This window comes from Amblyomma americanum, chromosome 1 (genome assembly GCF_052857255.1).
Source record: "Amblyomma americanum isolate KBUSLIRL-KWMA chromosome 1, ASM5285725v1, whole genome shotgun sequence".
NCBI classification, from domain to species: domain Eukaryota; kingdom Metazoa; phylum Arthropoda; class Arachnida; order Ixodida; family Ixodidae; genus Amblyomma; species Amblyomma americanum.
In genome coordinates this window covers 330111603-330127072 of record NC_135497.1, presented here as the reverse complement: position 1 = coordinate 330127072, position 15470 = coordinate 330111603, and the positions used below count along the sequence as shown (strand labels likewise).

At 44.6% G+C, this 15470-nt stretch overlaps 1 protein-coding gene across 3 annotated transcripts in view; it reads right to left on the bottom strand.

Annotated features, from left to right (window-relative positions):
* Positions 1-15470, bottom strand: part of LOC144115488 (putative helicase MOV-10) — a 59464-nt gene that overhangs the window by 27245 nt on the left and 16749 nt on the right. For 2 of the 3 annotated variants that reach the window (XM_077649891.1, XM_077649892.1), the window contains exons 7-12: positions 6810-6961; positions 6535-6711; positions 6310-6457; positions 5999-6160; positions 5510-5610; positions 5209-5426 (exon numbers count right to left, since the gene is read on the bottom strand). In XM_077649891.1, the coding sequence (XP_077506017.1) occupies positions 5209-5426; positions 5510-5610; positions 5999-6160; positions 6310-6457; positions 6535-6711; positions 6810-6961 (958 nt within the window). The remainder of the gene's footprint in view (positions 1-5208; positions 5427-5509; positions 5611-5998; positions 6161-6309; positions 6458-6534; positions 6712-6809; positions 6962-15470) is intronic. The other variant, XM_077649893.1, reaches the window with a different exon arrangement.

Here is a 15470-nt window from a genome sequence, read left to right as displayed (position 1 = left end):
GTTTCGCTTTTACCGACCAAAGGGGAGATAACACGATGCAAATAGTTCGACAGCTTATGAAGCGGGGAGCGGGTGAAATCGACGATTACGCGTGCGTAGTGTGGTCACAGCATACACAACGTGAATGAGGCTGAAGAAACTATGGCATCAGATGCGACGTGTCCAAAATTTCAACTAACGTTCTACACTGAAGTCTATGGGAAGCGTGACTTGGTGGTGTGCAAGTCTGGAGTATGAACTGCGTCCAAAAAATCTGTTAGCAACTTTAACATTTAATAATCAGCAGCACGTAATGAATCGCATGGTAAGGGCTTGAGGCTATATATGATGCTTAGTGCACTTCTTGCTGCTAACTGAACATTGCGTAGCGCAAGTTTGAGTTTTTTTTTTTTTTTGCTTTAGTGAATTCTGCAAGCCCCGACTTTTGGCGTATGATATTCTGCAGCTCTAATGAACTGCCCTATTTTTTTTTTACCACTTCATTTTCAGTCGCAAACTATTCCCTTCAATTTGAAACTATTCAAACAAAACACCTATTCACTTCGTATTTGCTTCGGACTGAAAACTCGCTATTTGCACATTGTGGTGTTCTCAGGTATAGCTTTTTCCGTGTTGCGTGTTGGCAACCTGTTGAACTAATTCTGTGCAAATAACATTGTGTGCCCCCCTGGCGGAGGGTATATAAGCCGCTTCCCTCAAATAAACGCTCTCTTTGGTTTTGTTCGCCGTTATCGGAGGTTGGGCTCCCTGCTCGGTGTCTTGTCTTATTTTCGCGCCCTTTTCCTTCAGGCTGCGATACAACACACATGCCTAGCAATTTTGTGTCGAGAAGGAGAGAAAAGCCAACTGATCAATGTGCAACACTGCAACAAGGAGCCGTCGCAAAACTTACAGCTCATTTTACGCACACAGAACTAACGCGAGTGACAATCACGGAAGCCAAAAAGCCTTCGTAATTCTAGAAAGTATGCTGCCACTTGCAGCAAATAACAGTAATAAAAAAGTGTGCGATACCAATGCAAAATTTATTTCAGCGCAGAGATTTAAATGTGCTTGCGTTCAATCCACTGTTGCAGCTTTACTTTTTAATGTGTTCGGTGTGGAAACCTGTTCCCCCCTCCGTTTCGACGCGGCCGGGCGAGGAGGGAAGTCTCCCTCATGGGGAAGCGGAAGCAGCAGCGGGAGCACCACCTCGAAGGTTATGTGGAACTCTGTGGAGCCGGTGAGAGCTTCTTCAGGATCCGGCCAATGTCACGAGCGGTTGCAGCCGCATGCCCTCGTCACCTTCCGCGGCAGGCACATGGAGATCCGTCGTGCCTTGCCGCTAGACTTCTGGTTCCAGGCAGTGAAGTGAGTGCAGCAAAAGCACTCTCATCACCTCTCCCAGCAAATGCTTGGAGATCGCTTTGCCCCAAGAATGCAGCGCGCACGGGAAAACCCGGCTGGCATTGTCGGCGGATGGAAACGTTCGCCGCGGATGCCTCCGAAGTTGCGCCCCTGACCCAGCCAGTAAGTCGGAAGCCCTTCTTACGTAACCTTCTACTTCCGAGGAACGACTCGATGTTCTGTAGCTACCTGGCCCACTCTGTGTATTATTTGCAAGTGTAATAAATAGCATATGAGTGTTCACGTTTTGTCGTCCCTCCCTTTGTTCCCACGAGCACGAACCCCTCCATGATTAGCAAGCGGGAAAGCTGCATCCACGGAGTGGGAGTGTGGGGTGGAAGGCTGTCCCCAATATTTCCACATTGGGTATTACTTTTCCCAGCTGGCACATTTTTTTCCTGCTGCCCGTGAAGAACTTAAAACAATTTTGGTGGCATGTTTTCTTCTCTACAATGGTACAGAAGACACTACTATGCATGAATCACCAAGTGGTATTCATCAACGACCGCTAAATAATTTCTAATCAAATTTTTGTCATGCTGTTTCAGTATCGGTTTCGACAGCTGAAAGATGGCTGTGACGTCAAAGTGTGCTTTTGCGTCACGTAAGGCATGGAAAAACTGCGACATAATTGCTGCTTCATCGTTTTAATTCATTACAGTGCTGAAGCCACCTTTCCTCAAGAGACAGAATGACAACGAATGTAGAAGTAGCGATTATATTGCAGTCTTTCATGCCTCACATGACCTATAACCACTTTGACATCACAGTCATCTTCAGCTGTTGAAACTGAAAGCAAAACAGCACGAGAAAGAAATTCAATTATACATTATTTAGCGGTCGTAGGAGAATACCACGTGGTAATCCATGTATAATAATGCCTCACACATCATTACAAAGAAAACACACACACAAAAGTTAGGTGTCTATACTCTTTTAATAGCGGTGTTTTGCTCTAAATTGTAAATTGTAGAGTTTAACGTCCTGAAACAGCACATAGGCTGTAAGGGATGCAGTAGTAGAGGATTCAGCTGGCAAAATTTAGATCTCTTGGGGGTTCTACAAAGATTTCTATCATTGTTTTCAGTCAAAAATTGAGTGTTTTTTTACTTAATTTTCCCACTGATAAGGCTGGTAAAAAAATCTAGGCGTTTTAAGATTAGGAGGCAATCCCCCTCCCCGTGGCTGACAACCTTTCGAGAACATCCGGAGAAAGCCCGGTAAAAGCTGTATACTTGCCGAGAAATACACTAATACTGGATGTTGTGAGAAGTTTAGATACCAAAAAAGGCATGTACGGAAAGCAAGTTCAGAGTGACCATTGAGAAACAAAAAGAAAATATTTTCAATTCCCTTGTTCCCATAAATGCCTATAACTATAAGCTCATTGATGAATTCACCCAGTCAGTAGCACTACGTCAGAAGTATTTCACCCTTCCTATGCTAGGCATAAGCTTTGTTCATCCAGGTGCTTTTTTTGTGAAATTTGCAAATTACCAGTCTGGCTCATCAAGAATTCCCCCACCCAAAATCAAGCATCACATACTTAATATGATTCAGAGAGATTTGTCCTAATAAATGGTTGAAGAAAAAAGGAAAATTATATTTGAAATAGTATTTTGGAAGTTTAAGGCAACAGGAAAGAAATTCAGCACAGAAACAGCCAATACAGGACAAACAGAAAGTTAATATTACTGCAACACACCTTAATCGAGTAGGACTTGTCCACAATATAAAGGCAGTTAATAAACCAAGCTTGAATTACCGTATAAACGCGTGTAAGGGCCGCACCCCGTATTCCCAAAGGAAATATTTGAAAAAAAAAAAAAAAAATCTGTGTAAGGGCCGCACCTAAACTTTCCAGGAAACACTCAAGAATAGCCTTCGAAATACATGCGCACAGGAGCTTCGAGGTGCCGCCCATGGACGGCGCCCGAGGCCGCGGGTCATCATCATCATCTTTTCTTCTGCCGCGAGCTTCTGCTACTGTACTTCCGCTATCCGTATCGGCATCGGTATCGCCAGGTCTAACTTTGTTCTGTTCTGGCTGTCAAAGCATGCATTTTTTGATGGTTGTGTTAGCGTGGTCGCTCGGCATAGTTGTTGCTCTCGTGCGCTGTCGTTCTTCACTTTTTCATGAACTGCCTCCGAGCATTGTCACTGTTGCACGATGGGCAAGCACCTAAACAGCTACACGGTGGGCTTTAAACTGAAAGTAGTGGAGTTCGCTCTCGAACACGGCAAGCGTGCCGCGGGCAGAAAATTTGACGTGGACGAGAAGTGTGTCCGACGGTGGTGTGGACAAAGGGATGCGTTGAAGAATACCAGCTCCAAAAAGCGCGCTTTCCGAGGCAAGCCATGCAAATTTCCTGAGCTAGAAGAACAGCTGCTATGCTATTCAATGGAAGTGCGGAACAACGGCTACGCGTTGACAACGGACAAGCTGCGCGTGAGGGCACAAGCCTTGGCACGTGCTAAAAGCATACCGCACGAGGACTTCAAGGCTAGTGCCGGCTGGGTACGAAGATTTCTGAAGAGGAAGGGCCTATCATTTCGGCGAAGGACCACGCTGTGCCAGCGGCTGCCCCCCGACTACACCGACAAGGTGCTCAGCTTTCAGAAGTATGTCATCGGTCTGCGTCGTGAGCACAACTATATATTTTCGCAGATAGCGAACGCCGACCAGACCCCCGTGTGGTTCGACTGTCCTGAGAGCTGCACAGTTGAACTGAAAGGAAAGAAGAGTGTTTTCATGCGGACAACCGGCGCGGAGCGCCAACAGTGTACCGTTATGCTGTGCGTCACTGCGGACGGGCGGAAGCTGCCCCCCTATGTCATCCTGAAAAGAAAAACGATTCCTAAAGGCGTTTTCCCCAAGGGAATTGTAGTTCGCGCACAAGAAAAGGGCTGGATGGACGATGAGCTTGTGCTCGACTGGGTAAAAAGCGTTTGGGAGAAGCGCCCAGGCGCCATGCTGGCCCGACGATCGCTCCTCGTCTTGGACAGCTTCCGCGGTCACTTAACGGGTAGGGTTAAGGAATGCCTGCGCAGTATCCGCACAGACATGGCCGTGATACCGGGCGGCCTCACCGGCATGCTGCAACCCCTGGATGTAAGCGTCAATCGGCCTTTTAAGGTTGAATTTCGAAGGCAGTATTCGGAATGGATGGCCAATGGCAATCACGACGAGACGCCGACAGGGCGGCTTAAGAGGGCACCGCTCGCGACTGTGCTTGGATGGATTTTGTCCGCTTGGAATTCTGTGTCGACCGACATTGTAACCCGGAGTTTCAAAGCGACCGGAATTTCAAACAGTTTAGACGGGACCGAAGACGACTTTCTGTGGGCTGAACATTTACCTGAACACAGCACCAGCTCGGAGTCTGAAGACTCCGTGAGTGATGCCTGAACGGTAAATAAATGCTGCGCATTCCAGATTGGCTTGCTTTCACTTGAAAAAAAAAAAAAAAAAATTTCGAAAATTGCGTGTATGGGCCGCACCCCGAAATTTGCCCCCCGAATCTGGGAAAAAAAGTGCGGCCCTTACACGCGTTTATACGGTATATCATGAGATTTTCGTCTCACACTAGCAGCAACTACTAGGCTGTTCAATTTGGTACGGAAATTACAAAACCAATCCTCAGTAATACTAGCTGAAGAAAACAAATGCCGCTCGGAAATGACCTCTTCCCCTTTGAAAATTATCTGCCATCAATATAATATAGGCACCACAATAGCACTACAATCAAAAGACAGAAGACAATTTCTACTTTTAACTAGTTCTGAGAGTTGATAAGCAAGGGTTTATCAAGCTGTCCATACCTAGACCGTGTGATGAACTCAGCTGATTGCTAACAACAGGACCTAGTTGCATGGGGTCTCCAGCAAGGATCACATGTCCGCCTGTACCAGTGCAGCCAGGGTTCCAGGGACTCATGAGCCCCACTAAGGGAATAATACACTCGGGCTCCAAGGCTTGCCCAGCTTCATCCACAATAATATGAGTGAAACGGTTGACACCCAAACGAGCTTTCATCAACCTGCGCAACAGTGTGGGTAATTGGTCATCTCCCACACAGCAATAAACCAGCAGGCAAAAAAAAAGAGATGCAAAGGCACATACTTTGCTGATGTGACCAGTGTGGTCACAATAACCTTGAAGGAACTTAGACTGGGCAAATCCTCCTGCACTTCCTCTTCATGTTCTGTATAATTGCTGTATTTCTAGAGAAACCGACAGAACCAAGTTTAATATGGTAGTAGCTTCGTGAATGAAAAACTCGACAACAATACACTATCCTGCTGCATGCGTGAGGCATGCAATACTGACTATTGGATTTTTATTTGCCAAAGCCACGCTGCAACCTATTCGGCATGCTACTGTGGAAGGCTCTGAATTAATTTTTTTCACTACTTGGGGTCTTGTTAACGGACACCAACACCTCAGAACCAAAATGTTTTTCCATGCTGCCTTGATGTGGCTGCTGTGCCCAGATTTGAACCCGCAACTTTGTACTCAGTAGTAGAATGCCAGTCACTGAGCCACTGCAGCATGCAAACATGCAATAAAAGCCTGAATATGTCCATTATACAATATACAAATATTGCATACATGCAGCTTTTTTGAGATCTTGTCAGGATGCATAGCAGAAGAGTACAGGCGGAACATTTGCGATGGGTTCAGGTGATCCAAAAGCTGCTCGGCCAAGAAGTCGGTTGCACTGTTTGATGGAGAAACTACCAGGATGCGACTGGATGGCACCACAGTGCATATCTGCATTCACAATAAAGCGCATGTGACTCTAGTTTTGTTTTACAAAAAGAACAGAAATGAGTAACATAAAAAAAAAACCAGCATCAAAAAAGGGAGTTGACAACAAAGCAGCCACAGTAAGCACTCCTGACAAAAGCTGATGTGCTTGCCTGTTTAAGAGCTTCGACAATCGTACTTGTCTTCCCAGTACCAGGAGGACCAAATAAAAGGTAAGGAAAAGGACGATGCTCCCCTCGAAGCATGTCATGAACAGCTTTAGACTGCTCAGGATTCCCTTGCACATTCTTGTTGAAAAACCTACATGCAAAGCGTAGGACATCAGTTAGGATTTCTTGCAAAAACAAAATATTAGCTGCTGGGAGCAACTGCCTTACGTCAGATTGGATGCAGAAACTGCAGGTTTTGATGGCGGCGCGCAACTGGGAAAAATGAAACTGCGCAGCTGTTGTTCCCGGCATGTGTTTACTGCAAAGCGCATTCTTTTCAGTGGGACGAGATTAGGGGCAAATCTCACACTAAATCTGCTTCCTTCTTCGTAGATCTCATCGAACCTGCATGAATACAAAGTGAAAGAAAAATTTATATTCTCAGTAAAGAACCACTTTTTCTGCGATTTCAAAATGTACAGACCACAAACATGAACACTCACTTTTCACTCAACTTCACTGTCACTGATGAACCTTTTATTTTACGGACAATGGCTTCATATTCAGTCACAGGAGCAGCATTGCTTGACATAACACTGAAAAACAGCCTGCTCCTCTTGATAACTGATGGCCGCCCTTCTTTTGCGCCAGGTACCTGAGAACAATTACCATTTTTATAACTTTTTGTCTTCCTCGTACAGGTACACTAGGTAGGTGCACTAAGTGCACCCACTCAAACAGTGATGCTGGACAGAGCCAGAATTTCCACTCCGAATCGGAAAAGCTCAGCCTTGTATTGAACCAACGCTACAAACGCTTTTAAAGAAAAACAAAAAGGAAATAGCAGGCAAGAAAACAGTGCCCCAAGGCACAAGTATTTTTGTCTACATGAGGAGGGTCGAAGAACTCTTGTGTGTGTTGTGTTTTATGGCACATAGGCAACTAAGGCCATCATGAGCCAAGCACAAGGTATAGGAAAAGTTTTTTTTTTGTTGAATTAGAAATGTAAAAAAGCCTTCGTCGTGCAGAGGCACTCCAAAGCTAACAGTACCTAGTGAACACATAGAAAAATTTCAGAAATGGCTACTATTAAAAGCTTTAAAGAGGATTGGGTAACCTCAGTAGCTATCCTTAGCTCCATGGGCAAGGATCTCGAGGCTTCCAACCAATCAAACTAAAAACCTCAGCCTTCTTCTCAATTGTGAGAAAGTGGCTGAGGTGTATTAAATTCAAACAGACCAGTTGGTAAAAAATTTTGAAGTTTCCTGAGAAATCCCGTTTCTCTAAGAAAGCTAAAAACGCATGGCATATCAACAATTGCATTATTTCCTAAAAGCAGTGTAGGATGAAAAGGAATGTATTCGTTATAAAATTGAGTAAAGTATTTTTCCCTTAGTTTTTCCAATTTCGCACAAGAGAAGAAAATGTGGTTAAAATCGTAACTTCAACTCTGCATTCTTTGCATTCCATTCACCTATGACTGGTTTTACATAGTTTAGTTTGTTATTTACTTCATTGTTCCATGTGGACTGCCATTTCTGTCTTATGTTACAATGAATTAAGTTAATGCAATCTTTGAACGGTATATTTACTTCTTCGATTTGCTTGTCACGAGTTTGAGCAGCGCAGAAGTCTGCTCTCTCGTTGTCTTTAATTCCGATATGACTTGGTATCCAGCAGAGTTTTATGTTTTGTCCTTTGGTGTGGCTATTACTATGTTGTATATGATGTCACCAAGTATAGGAGTGACTGCATTTCTAGTGTGGAGAGCTGTAAGTAGACTTAGGGAGTCTGTAACTAATACTGTTTGTGAGGTTCTCTTTTACTATTTGTTCATAGGCTACACAGACGGCGTAACATTCGGCAGTTAAGATTGATGCGCGCACTGTGGAAGGCTTTATATTTCATTGCAATTCCCTTGTACTACTGTGCTTCCAACAAAAACATCTGCTTTTGAGCCATCTGTATAAACAGCTGTGAAAGTACTAATTTTTCTTGAGAGCAAGAAATTCTTGTATTATATGTTGTTGTGGAATTGTGTAAGAGTGAAATCACAGATTTCAGGAAAATTGTACCATGGTGTTAGTGGATCTCGTCTTCCAGCAATGCCAGGTAATGTGTCCAGTACGCCGAGGTTTTGGCACATCTCTTCAAAATGCAAAGAGCAGTGGCCTGGTGCTTTATGGCCTGTTGTTAAACAGTGTTTTAGATGGGCACTTTGTGACTATTTGGTGACAGATGTGCTTAGGTAGTGAACAAATTTTTAGAATGTATGAACATGTGAACATTGATTCTTCTGTCTGCAAGTGATGGCTCGTTAGCTTCTACATAAAGGCTGCTTATGGGCGACGTCCTGTATGCACCAGTGGAAAGACGTAAACCTAAATTATGTACTGGGTCCCGTTGTTTAAGGTACAATGGTCTCGCTGACCCGTACACTATACATCCATAATCCAGGGTAGAGCATATTACAGAGCGGTAAATTTGTAAGAGACATGTCCTGTCGTCCCCACAGTGTTTTTGAGACAGCACTTTGAGTTGCTCAGGGATCGAGAGGCTCTGTTTTTCAATACGTTTATGTGAGGCAGAAAAGTGAGCTTTCTGTCAAATGTTATATCTAGAAATTTATGTTCATTTTTCATGGGTAACTATTTCGTTCAGGTGTAGGGTGGGATCTGCCTGTCTGCTTCTTCTGAGTGAGAAAAGAATGGCTAACAATTTCTGCGAGGAAAAACGGAAGCCATTTCTGTCTGCCCATGTTGTCAGTTTATTTACTGTGAATTGTATGTCTTTTGCCTGTTGATGTGTTGGAGGATGTGCAAGCTATCTGAACATCGTCTACATAGACAGAATACATAACGGACCTTGGAGTTATTTTCCTAAGAGAATTCATTTTTAGAATAAAGAAAGTTGTGCTTAAAATACACCCCTGAGGTACTCCATTTTCCTGAATAAAATTCCTCGAAACGGTTGAGCCTAGGGTGACATTAAATGGATTAAATGGAGCAGTTCAACATCCTGCCACGGATGCCCAGTTCAGAAAGGTCTTGAATAATCCCAAATCTCCACGTTGTGTCATATGCCTTTTCTAAATCGAAAAATACAGCAAGGCAGTGTTGTTTGTGTACGAAAGCTTCTCGGACAGTATATTCAAGACTAACCAGGTGGTCGGCAGTGAAACACGCCTTCTTAAAACCACACTGGTGGACATCGAGAAGCTCACTGTCTTCTAACACGAAGGTTAGTCTGATATTCAATACACTTTCAAACGATTTCGCTAGACAGCTGGTCAGGGCTATAGGCCTACAACTGCTAGGAAGGGTAGGTGGTTTTCCGCGTTTTAAAAATAGAACAAAAATGGCCTTCTTTCAGGCTTCGGGTATTTTCTCCGATACCCAAACTTTGTTAAAAAATCTTAAAAATGCCCCTACAGCCGGTTCAGAGAGATGGGCTAGCATTTGATAATGTACTTTGTCAGGGCCAGATACAGTCTGCTTACCGGCGGACAGTACTTTATGAATTTTTTGAACTGTAGGTAAAAATTATAATATTGTAAGATTAATTAGTACCGCCACTTGTCTACAATCCTTGTTTTTTCAGCTGTGTTTTTGTATTTTAGGAATGATTCTGTGTAGCGAGATGAACTGGAGACTGCAGAAAAATATTCACCCTGTCTGCCTGTTCTATATTTGTCTGCATACCAGGGGCTGACATAAAAGGAACTGTGAATGGAGAGTAGCTACTATTCATCTTTTTTACCATCTCCCACATTTGTTTTGATGTGGTTGAACTGTATATAAAGGACATGTAACCTTGCCATGAAGTTTTTTCAGCATTACGGTGGATATATCGGGCTTTTTCTCTGGACTTTTTGAAGTTTATGAAATTCTGTGTTGGGTATCTACGGAAAATTTCCCAGGCTTTGTTTTGCCTCCTTTTTGCACGTCGGCATTCTTGTGAGTGCAAAATTTTGCTATCTTGTTTTACTACTCCAGACGACTGAGGAATCGCTAGGCGTGCGGAGGTCAGAATGCAGTTTGTGATAAATTCATTTAATTCGTCTATGCTAAGATTATCCGAAACTATTTTATCTAGGCTGGATTTTTCTCTAAACAGTGGCCAGTCAGCTAAATGGAGCTTCCAATGTTGTTGTTTTGTTGAAAGGACTTCGGGTGCAGATGTCGAGCTGATTATTACAGGGAGGTGATCGCTGCCATAGGGGTTATCGATGACATCCCATTTAAAATCGCTAAAAACAGTGGGTGAACTAAAAGACAAATCTATGTAGCTCATTTTTCCCGTGCTCGGAGAGCAGTATGTGCTTTTGCCAGTATTTAGAAGGCAGACATTATTGCTTAGAATAAAATCTCCTAAAATGCGACCTCTTGCATCAGTGTGCGCACTTCCCCAAAAACTAGAGTCGGCATTAGAATCACCAATTAGCAGATATGACTCTGGTAGCTGTTCTAAGTGGGTTTCTAAATCATGAAGTGTTACTGTTAGGTGTGGCTCAAGATATATGGTACATATTGTGATTGCTTTAAAATGAAGGACGGTGACTGCAACGGCTTCATATTTGGTTTGAAGTTAGATTTCGTGGGCTGCAACACCAGTTGGATGACAAAAGCAACACCTCCAGACAGTTTACTCGCTTGCTCTCCGTTACACCGAAAGACATACTTGTTTAAAATGTTTTTTTGTTTAGGACCCAAGTTGGTCTCCTGTACGCATAAACCCACTGGGGACAGTGTGTTTAAGAGCTCTTTTATGTCACTGCAGTTATTTATTAGTCCTCGGCAGTTCCACTGTATAAGGATCGAACGCCATGTTGGATGATTTCTGGGAGTGTAGTTTAAAACTTAAGATACCGGTTTTGGGGGTGCCATTACTGGGGTCTTCTCTTTTCTTTTTCGCTCAAGGGAGCTGTGCCGCCGCCGCAGTGAAGGAGAGTTCTGTGTTGTGTCCATCACCTCACTAGAGGCTCTGGAGGCCCGCAGAGAACCCGCGGGTGTGCGGTTTTTGGGCCTCTACCAACTGGAGGAAGCCTTGCAGGCAGTCGGCTGAGGGGACGGCGGGCCCTTTTGCAGAGGTGGCAGGGCAGCCTTCACTGCGTCTGGCGGGGGTGGCCCTGCCTCAGGCTTTGCCTGGGCAGTGGCCAAAGCCGATGTGGTGTGCTGCCCCTGTGCTCCACATCAGCGAAATTTGTTTTCGATGTGAACTGGAAAGCAGAGGGGAGTCTTTTTCATGCTTCTTGATATGTTATGTTTTCCTATGTCTTTATAGTTATTATTTCCTTCTCTCTCTTCCAGGTCGGGCACGACCTCGAGTACGTGGGGTGATCCCCTTCGGAGTTCGAGCACAGTGGTGCAGCATTGCAGTCCATGGATTCATGATCATTTGATGAACATTTGGCACATGTTTGGCCACCGCACAGCTCTGAGAACCATGGCTGAATCTTTGACATTTTAAGCATCGTCTGGGGTTTGGAATGTATGGTCTTACAGTTATTCTAAGATACCCTACTTCTATGGATTCGGGGAGTTGGGTGTAGGCAAAGGTCAGGACTATGTGTTTTGTCGGAGTTTCTTTGTTCGTCTTTTCAGATTTTGATGCATTGGACATTGATGACGTTCTGGTCTTTCAGACCCTCCAACATCTCTTCTTCAGAAAGATTCAGGAAATAATGTTCGGATATTATGCCTTTGACTGTGTTTAGTGATCAGTGCGTAGTTACGGATACATGGATGTCTCCAAAGGACACTATGGCTGAGAGTTTGGTGTATTGTGCTTTGTCTCTGATTTGGAGGGGGAGGTCACCACTGGCTAGCTTCGTCACCTTGTAGCCAAGGCCCAGTTCATCAGTAGGAGATTTAGAAACAATGAACGGAGACATTTTTCTAACTGGTTGCTCTGCATCTTCACTATGTATGACATGATACCAATGGAAATGTTTTGTTTTTTGCAGGAATTCTGCTGTTACATCGGTCTGCACTCTTTTTAGAGGGTGATCGTTTTGTGGGAGAGGGGGAGCCATGAAATGAATGTTTTTTTTCGGATGTGGTGCCAGGCACTCACCCCAGAGCCAAACAAGGGGATGGGGCAGGAACCTGTAAGCAAGTCCTGCCCATGCCAGCTGTACACCTCAACTATAACCAAATATGATGAAACCCAGGGTAGTTCGCCACATAAGGTTAACCCTCGCAACCTGCAGGACAAAAGGAAGAACTAAGTGAGTAGAAGACAGGACAGATCTGAGAAAGGGATAGGAAAGTAAAAGATAGAGGGGAGGATAGGAAAAGGAGACTGCCGATTTCCCCCGGTCAGTTAAGGCCGGAGGTGCCGTCTACAGGAAGCTGGGGCGAAAGCGGTGTGTCGCCTCCACCGAGGGACCTCAAAGGTCCAAACGCTCGGCATCAGCTCAACCACCAGGATCCCCTTTTCCCCAAACACGGCGATGCCACGCATGGCTAAGCGCGGGTGCTCGGGTCCGTGGTGACGCACTGTTCACCGTCATCCCCTTGTGGGGATGTCCCAGCAGATGCTCAAGGAACCCGTGGTGTCACAAATCACCAACGTCTGCACGCTGAAGGTGCCCCCCCGCCTGCGGTAAGGTCGAAGACCTATTTTCGTAGAATTTCACTCAAGAGAAGCTGAGCACTAGGCCAGGGGAAAGATTGTACCAAGTGGAAGCTGGTGGGTACCCGGTAGCACTGGGGATTGAACCCCACACCTCCCACACGAGGCAGACGCCCACACCACTAGGCTATCGCTGCGGTACCTTTCTCAGAACTAATGAGAAGAGCATAAACAAAAATTTAGCATGACAGACAGTTTGTTTCACTATATACTTACAGCTCTGGTCTCCAAGAGGCATAGGAGGAAAAAAGTACGAGATATACTGGATGATCACTTTGTCACAAAAACAAGTCTCTTAAATGGGTGCAACTGCTTTTAGGATCCTAGATTTGCTACATGCCCCTAGCATGGCAGACAGAAGAGTAAGGAACTGTCAGTATCTCTTGGTTAACTAAAATTGCTTTCAAACAATTTAATTACAGGATTTGAGACCATTTTTTAATGGTAGCATCAAAGAAGGGTGCTGGATTAAGCCAAGACAATTTGCGCAATTTTGCAAATGTCAGCCATTTTTAAGACCATTATTGACAGTCTCCTGCACTTCAGCCATTCTGGCACCAAGACTTGGTGCACAAAGGGTGCCGCACGGAAGAACCTTACCCATGCTCCTCTAAAAAATATGGCCTTAAAGAGACACTGAGGACAACGCTAACAAATTTTTTTTCTTAGTAAAATCCAATAGTTCGGCATTTTATGCCTTTGCTGCTGCTTGTCCGGCAGCGAAAGGTGCAAAATTTATTGCTAAGAGATTTGGATTCGAAGTTGAAAAACTTTTTCCCGCTGCTACGATTCAAACTCGGGATGACAAAATAGGAAACAGTGACGTAAAGTGGAGGAAACGAAGACACCGTGATTGCTAGCAGCAAGTGCTGTGCTCCCGCCTAGCAGCAGCCAAAATCAAAACTACTGCCGGCCGAACGTTAAAGGCCTCTATCAGCAGTCGTCGCTTTGTTTACATTTGCACCAATGCTACAATGGGTCCCATTCCAGGTTCCAACTACGAAGTTGTCGTAGAGAACTGCGGCCTGCACTTCAACGACCTGAACCCCACACAGCGTACGATACTTTTCAGGACTGAGGTGGCGGGTGTGGCAAGAAAGTCCTAGCGCCCAGGAGTCGGGCCCAGCGTCTTGGTACGTTGACGAAGCAAACACGCCGAGCAATGCATTTGCTAACATAGAGGTTCATTGAACATTGGCTATACACAGCACTTTTTCCTTGTTGCAGTTGCATGCCGTTGCACAAATTTCGTTAGAGGAGCACTTAAGAGACTCACTTGGAGGTTCTCTGCTGCTCTGCCCTTGTAAATCGAGGAACATAACGGAACCATGCGGGCACAAAGAACGCATGGTTGCGAAGCACCCCAAAACATACCGAAACACAGCTGGCCGCCTGTTGCGCCGCCAGTTGCAGGTTTCCTTTGACTTCCAACATACAGGTTTCTTTTTTCAGTCTTCCTTATGTGGTAAAAGTGCACTAGTGGTTTGAAAACAAAACTTATATACTTCAATATCGATCAAACATGTAACCTTCATGCACCTTTGTCAGTCTCAGAGATCTGTCATCACTTTTCTTCAATCTCAGCATCACGCTTGGCGGCAATACCTGTACTTTAGTTCTCGCTCTTTTCTACCTTACAATAGCTTTGTATTCAGAAAGAGTGGTTTTTGCGTTTAGGAGCCGATATTCTATCAATACAAGCCAACTTCAATTTCTCCTCAGTGTCCCTTTAATTCAGTGCTTAAGTGCGAATAACCACAATAAAAACACAAAATCAATATAATGTGCAGAGAATACTGTCCTGCAAGACAGTTTTTTTAAAATAAGGACTAGTACGGCTAACAATTACCTTCATCCCTACACTACAAATTGGGCAGAGAAGTGAGGTAATAATTTTAATGCTTTTGCTCAGCTCTCTCTTCATTTCCCTTCTTTCATAGTTATGGTCAAGGTATGCAAGAGTCACAGCAAAAGCTTGCAATGAACCTCTTCAAAGCAGAGGTTCATTACACATCATGTATCCCTCTTAAACATGCAAGCATATACAGGCAAGCCAACTTATAACAGCCCCAGATATAACGAACGCTCGCATATTATGAACGACTGTGGTGCTAGCATTAAAATATGCATTAAGGCAATGGCAACTCGTCTCAGATACAACGAACAACTGCGACCGCACCACTCAGTTATAGCGAACAAGGAGGCGCCGTAAGCTCACCCCAATACGTAATTCAAGAACTCACACTTCCAGTCTAGCGCGGAGAGTGAACAGTGTCTCAGCCTCCGCGACACTGCCCGGAAAAAACATCTGGACCCAGAAAAGAAGAAAAAGGTCGCACTGAAACGGCACATAACTGCCATCCAAGCACGTGCAGATGACCTAAATAAGGTCAATCATTTCCTGCGTGCGTGCCGGGGTGGAGAAGTATCCCAAATAGAAGCAAAAGTGCATTGGGTGCGAGACAGCGGCAACGCCGAAAGTGAAGGTAATGTGCATTGTCGTGGATCAACTTACGGCAGCAATTTGA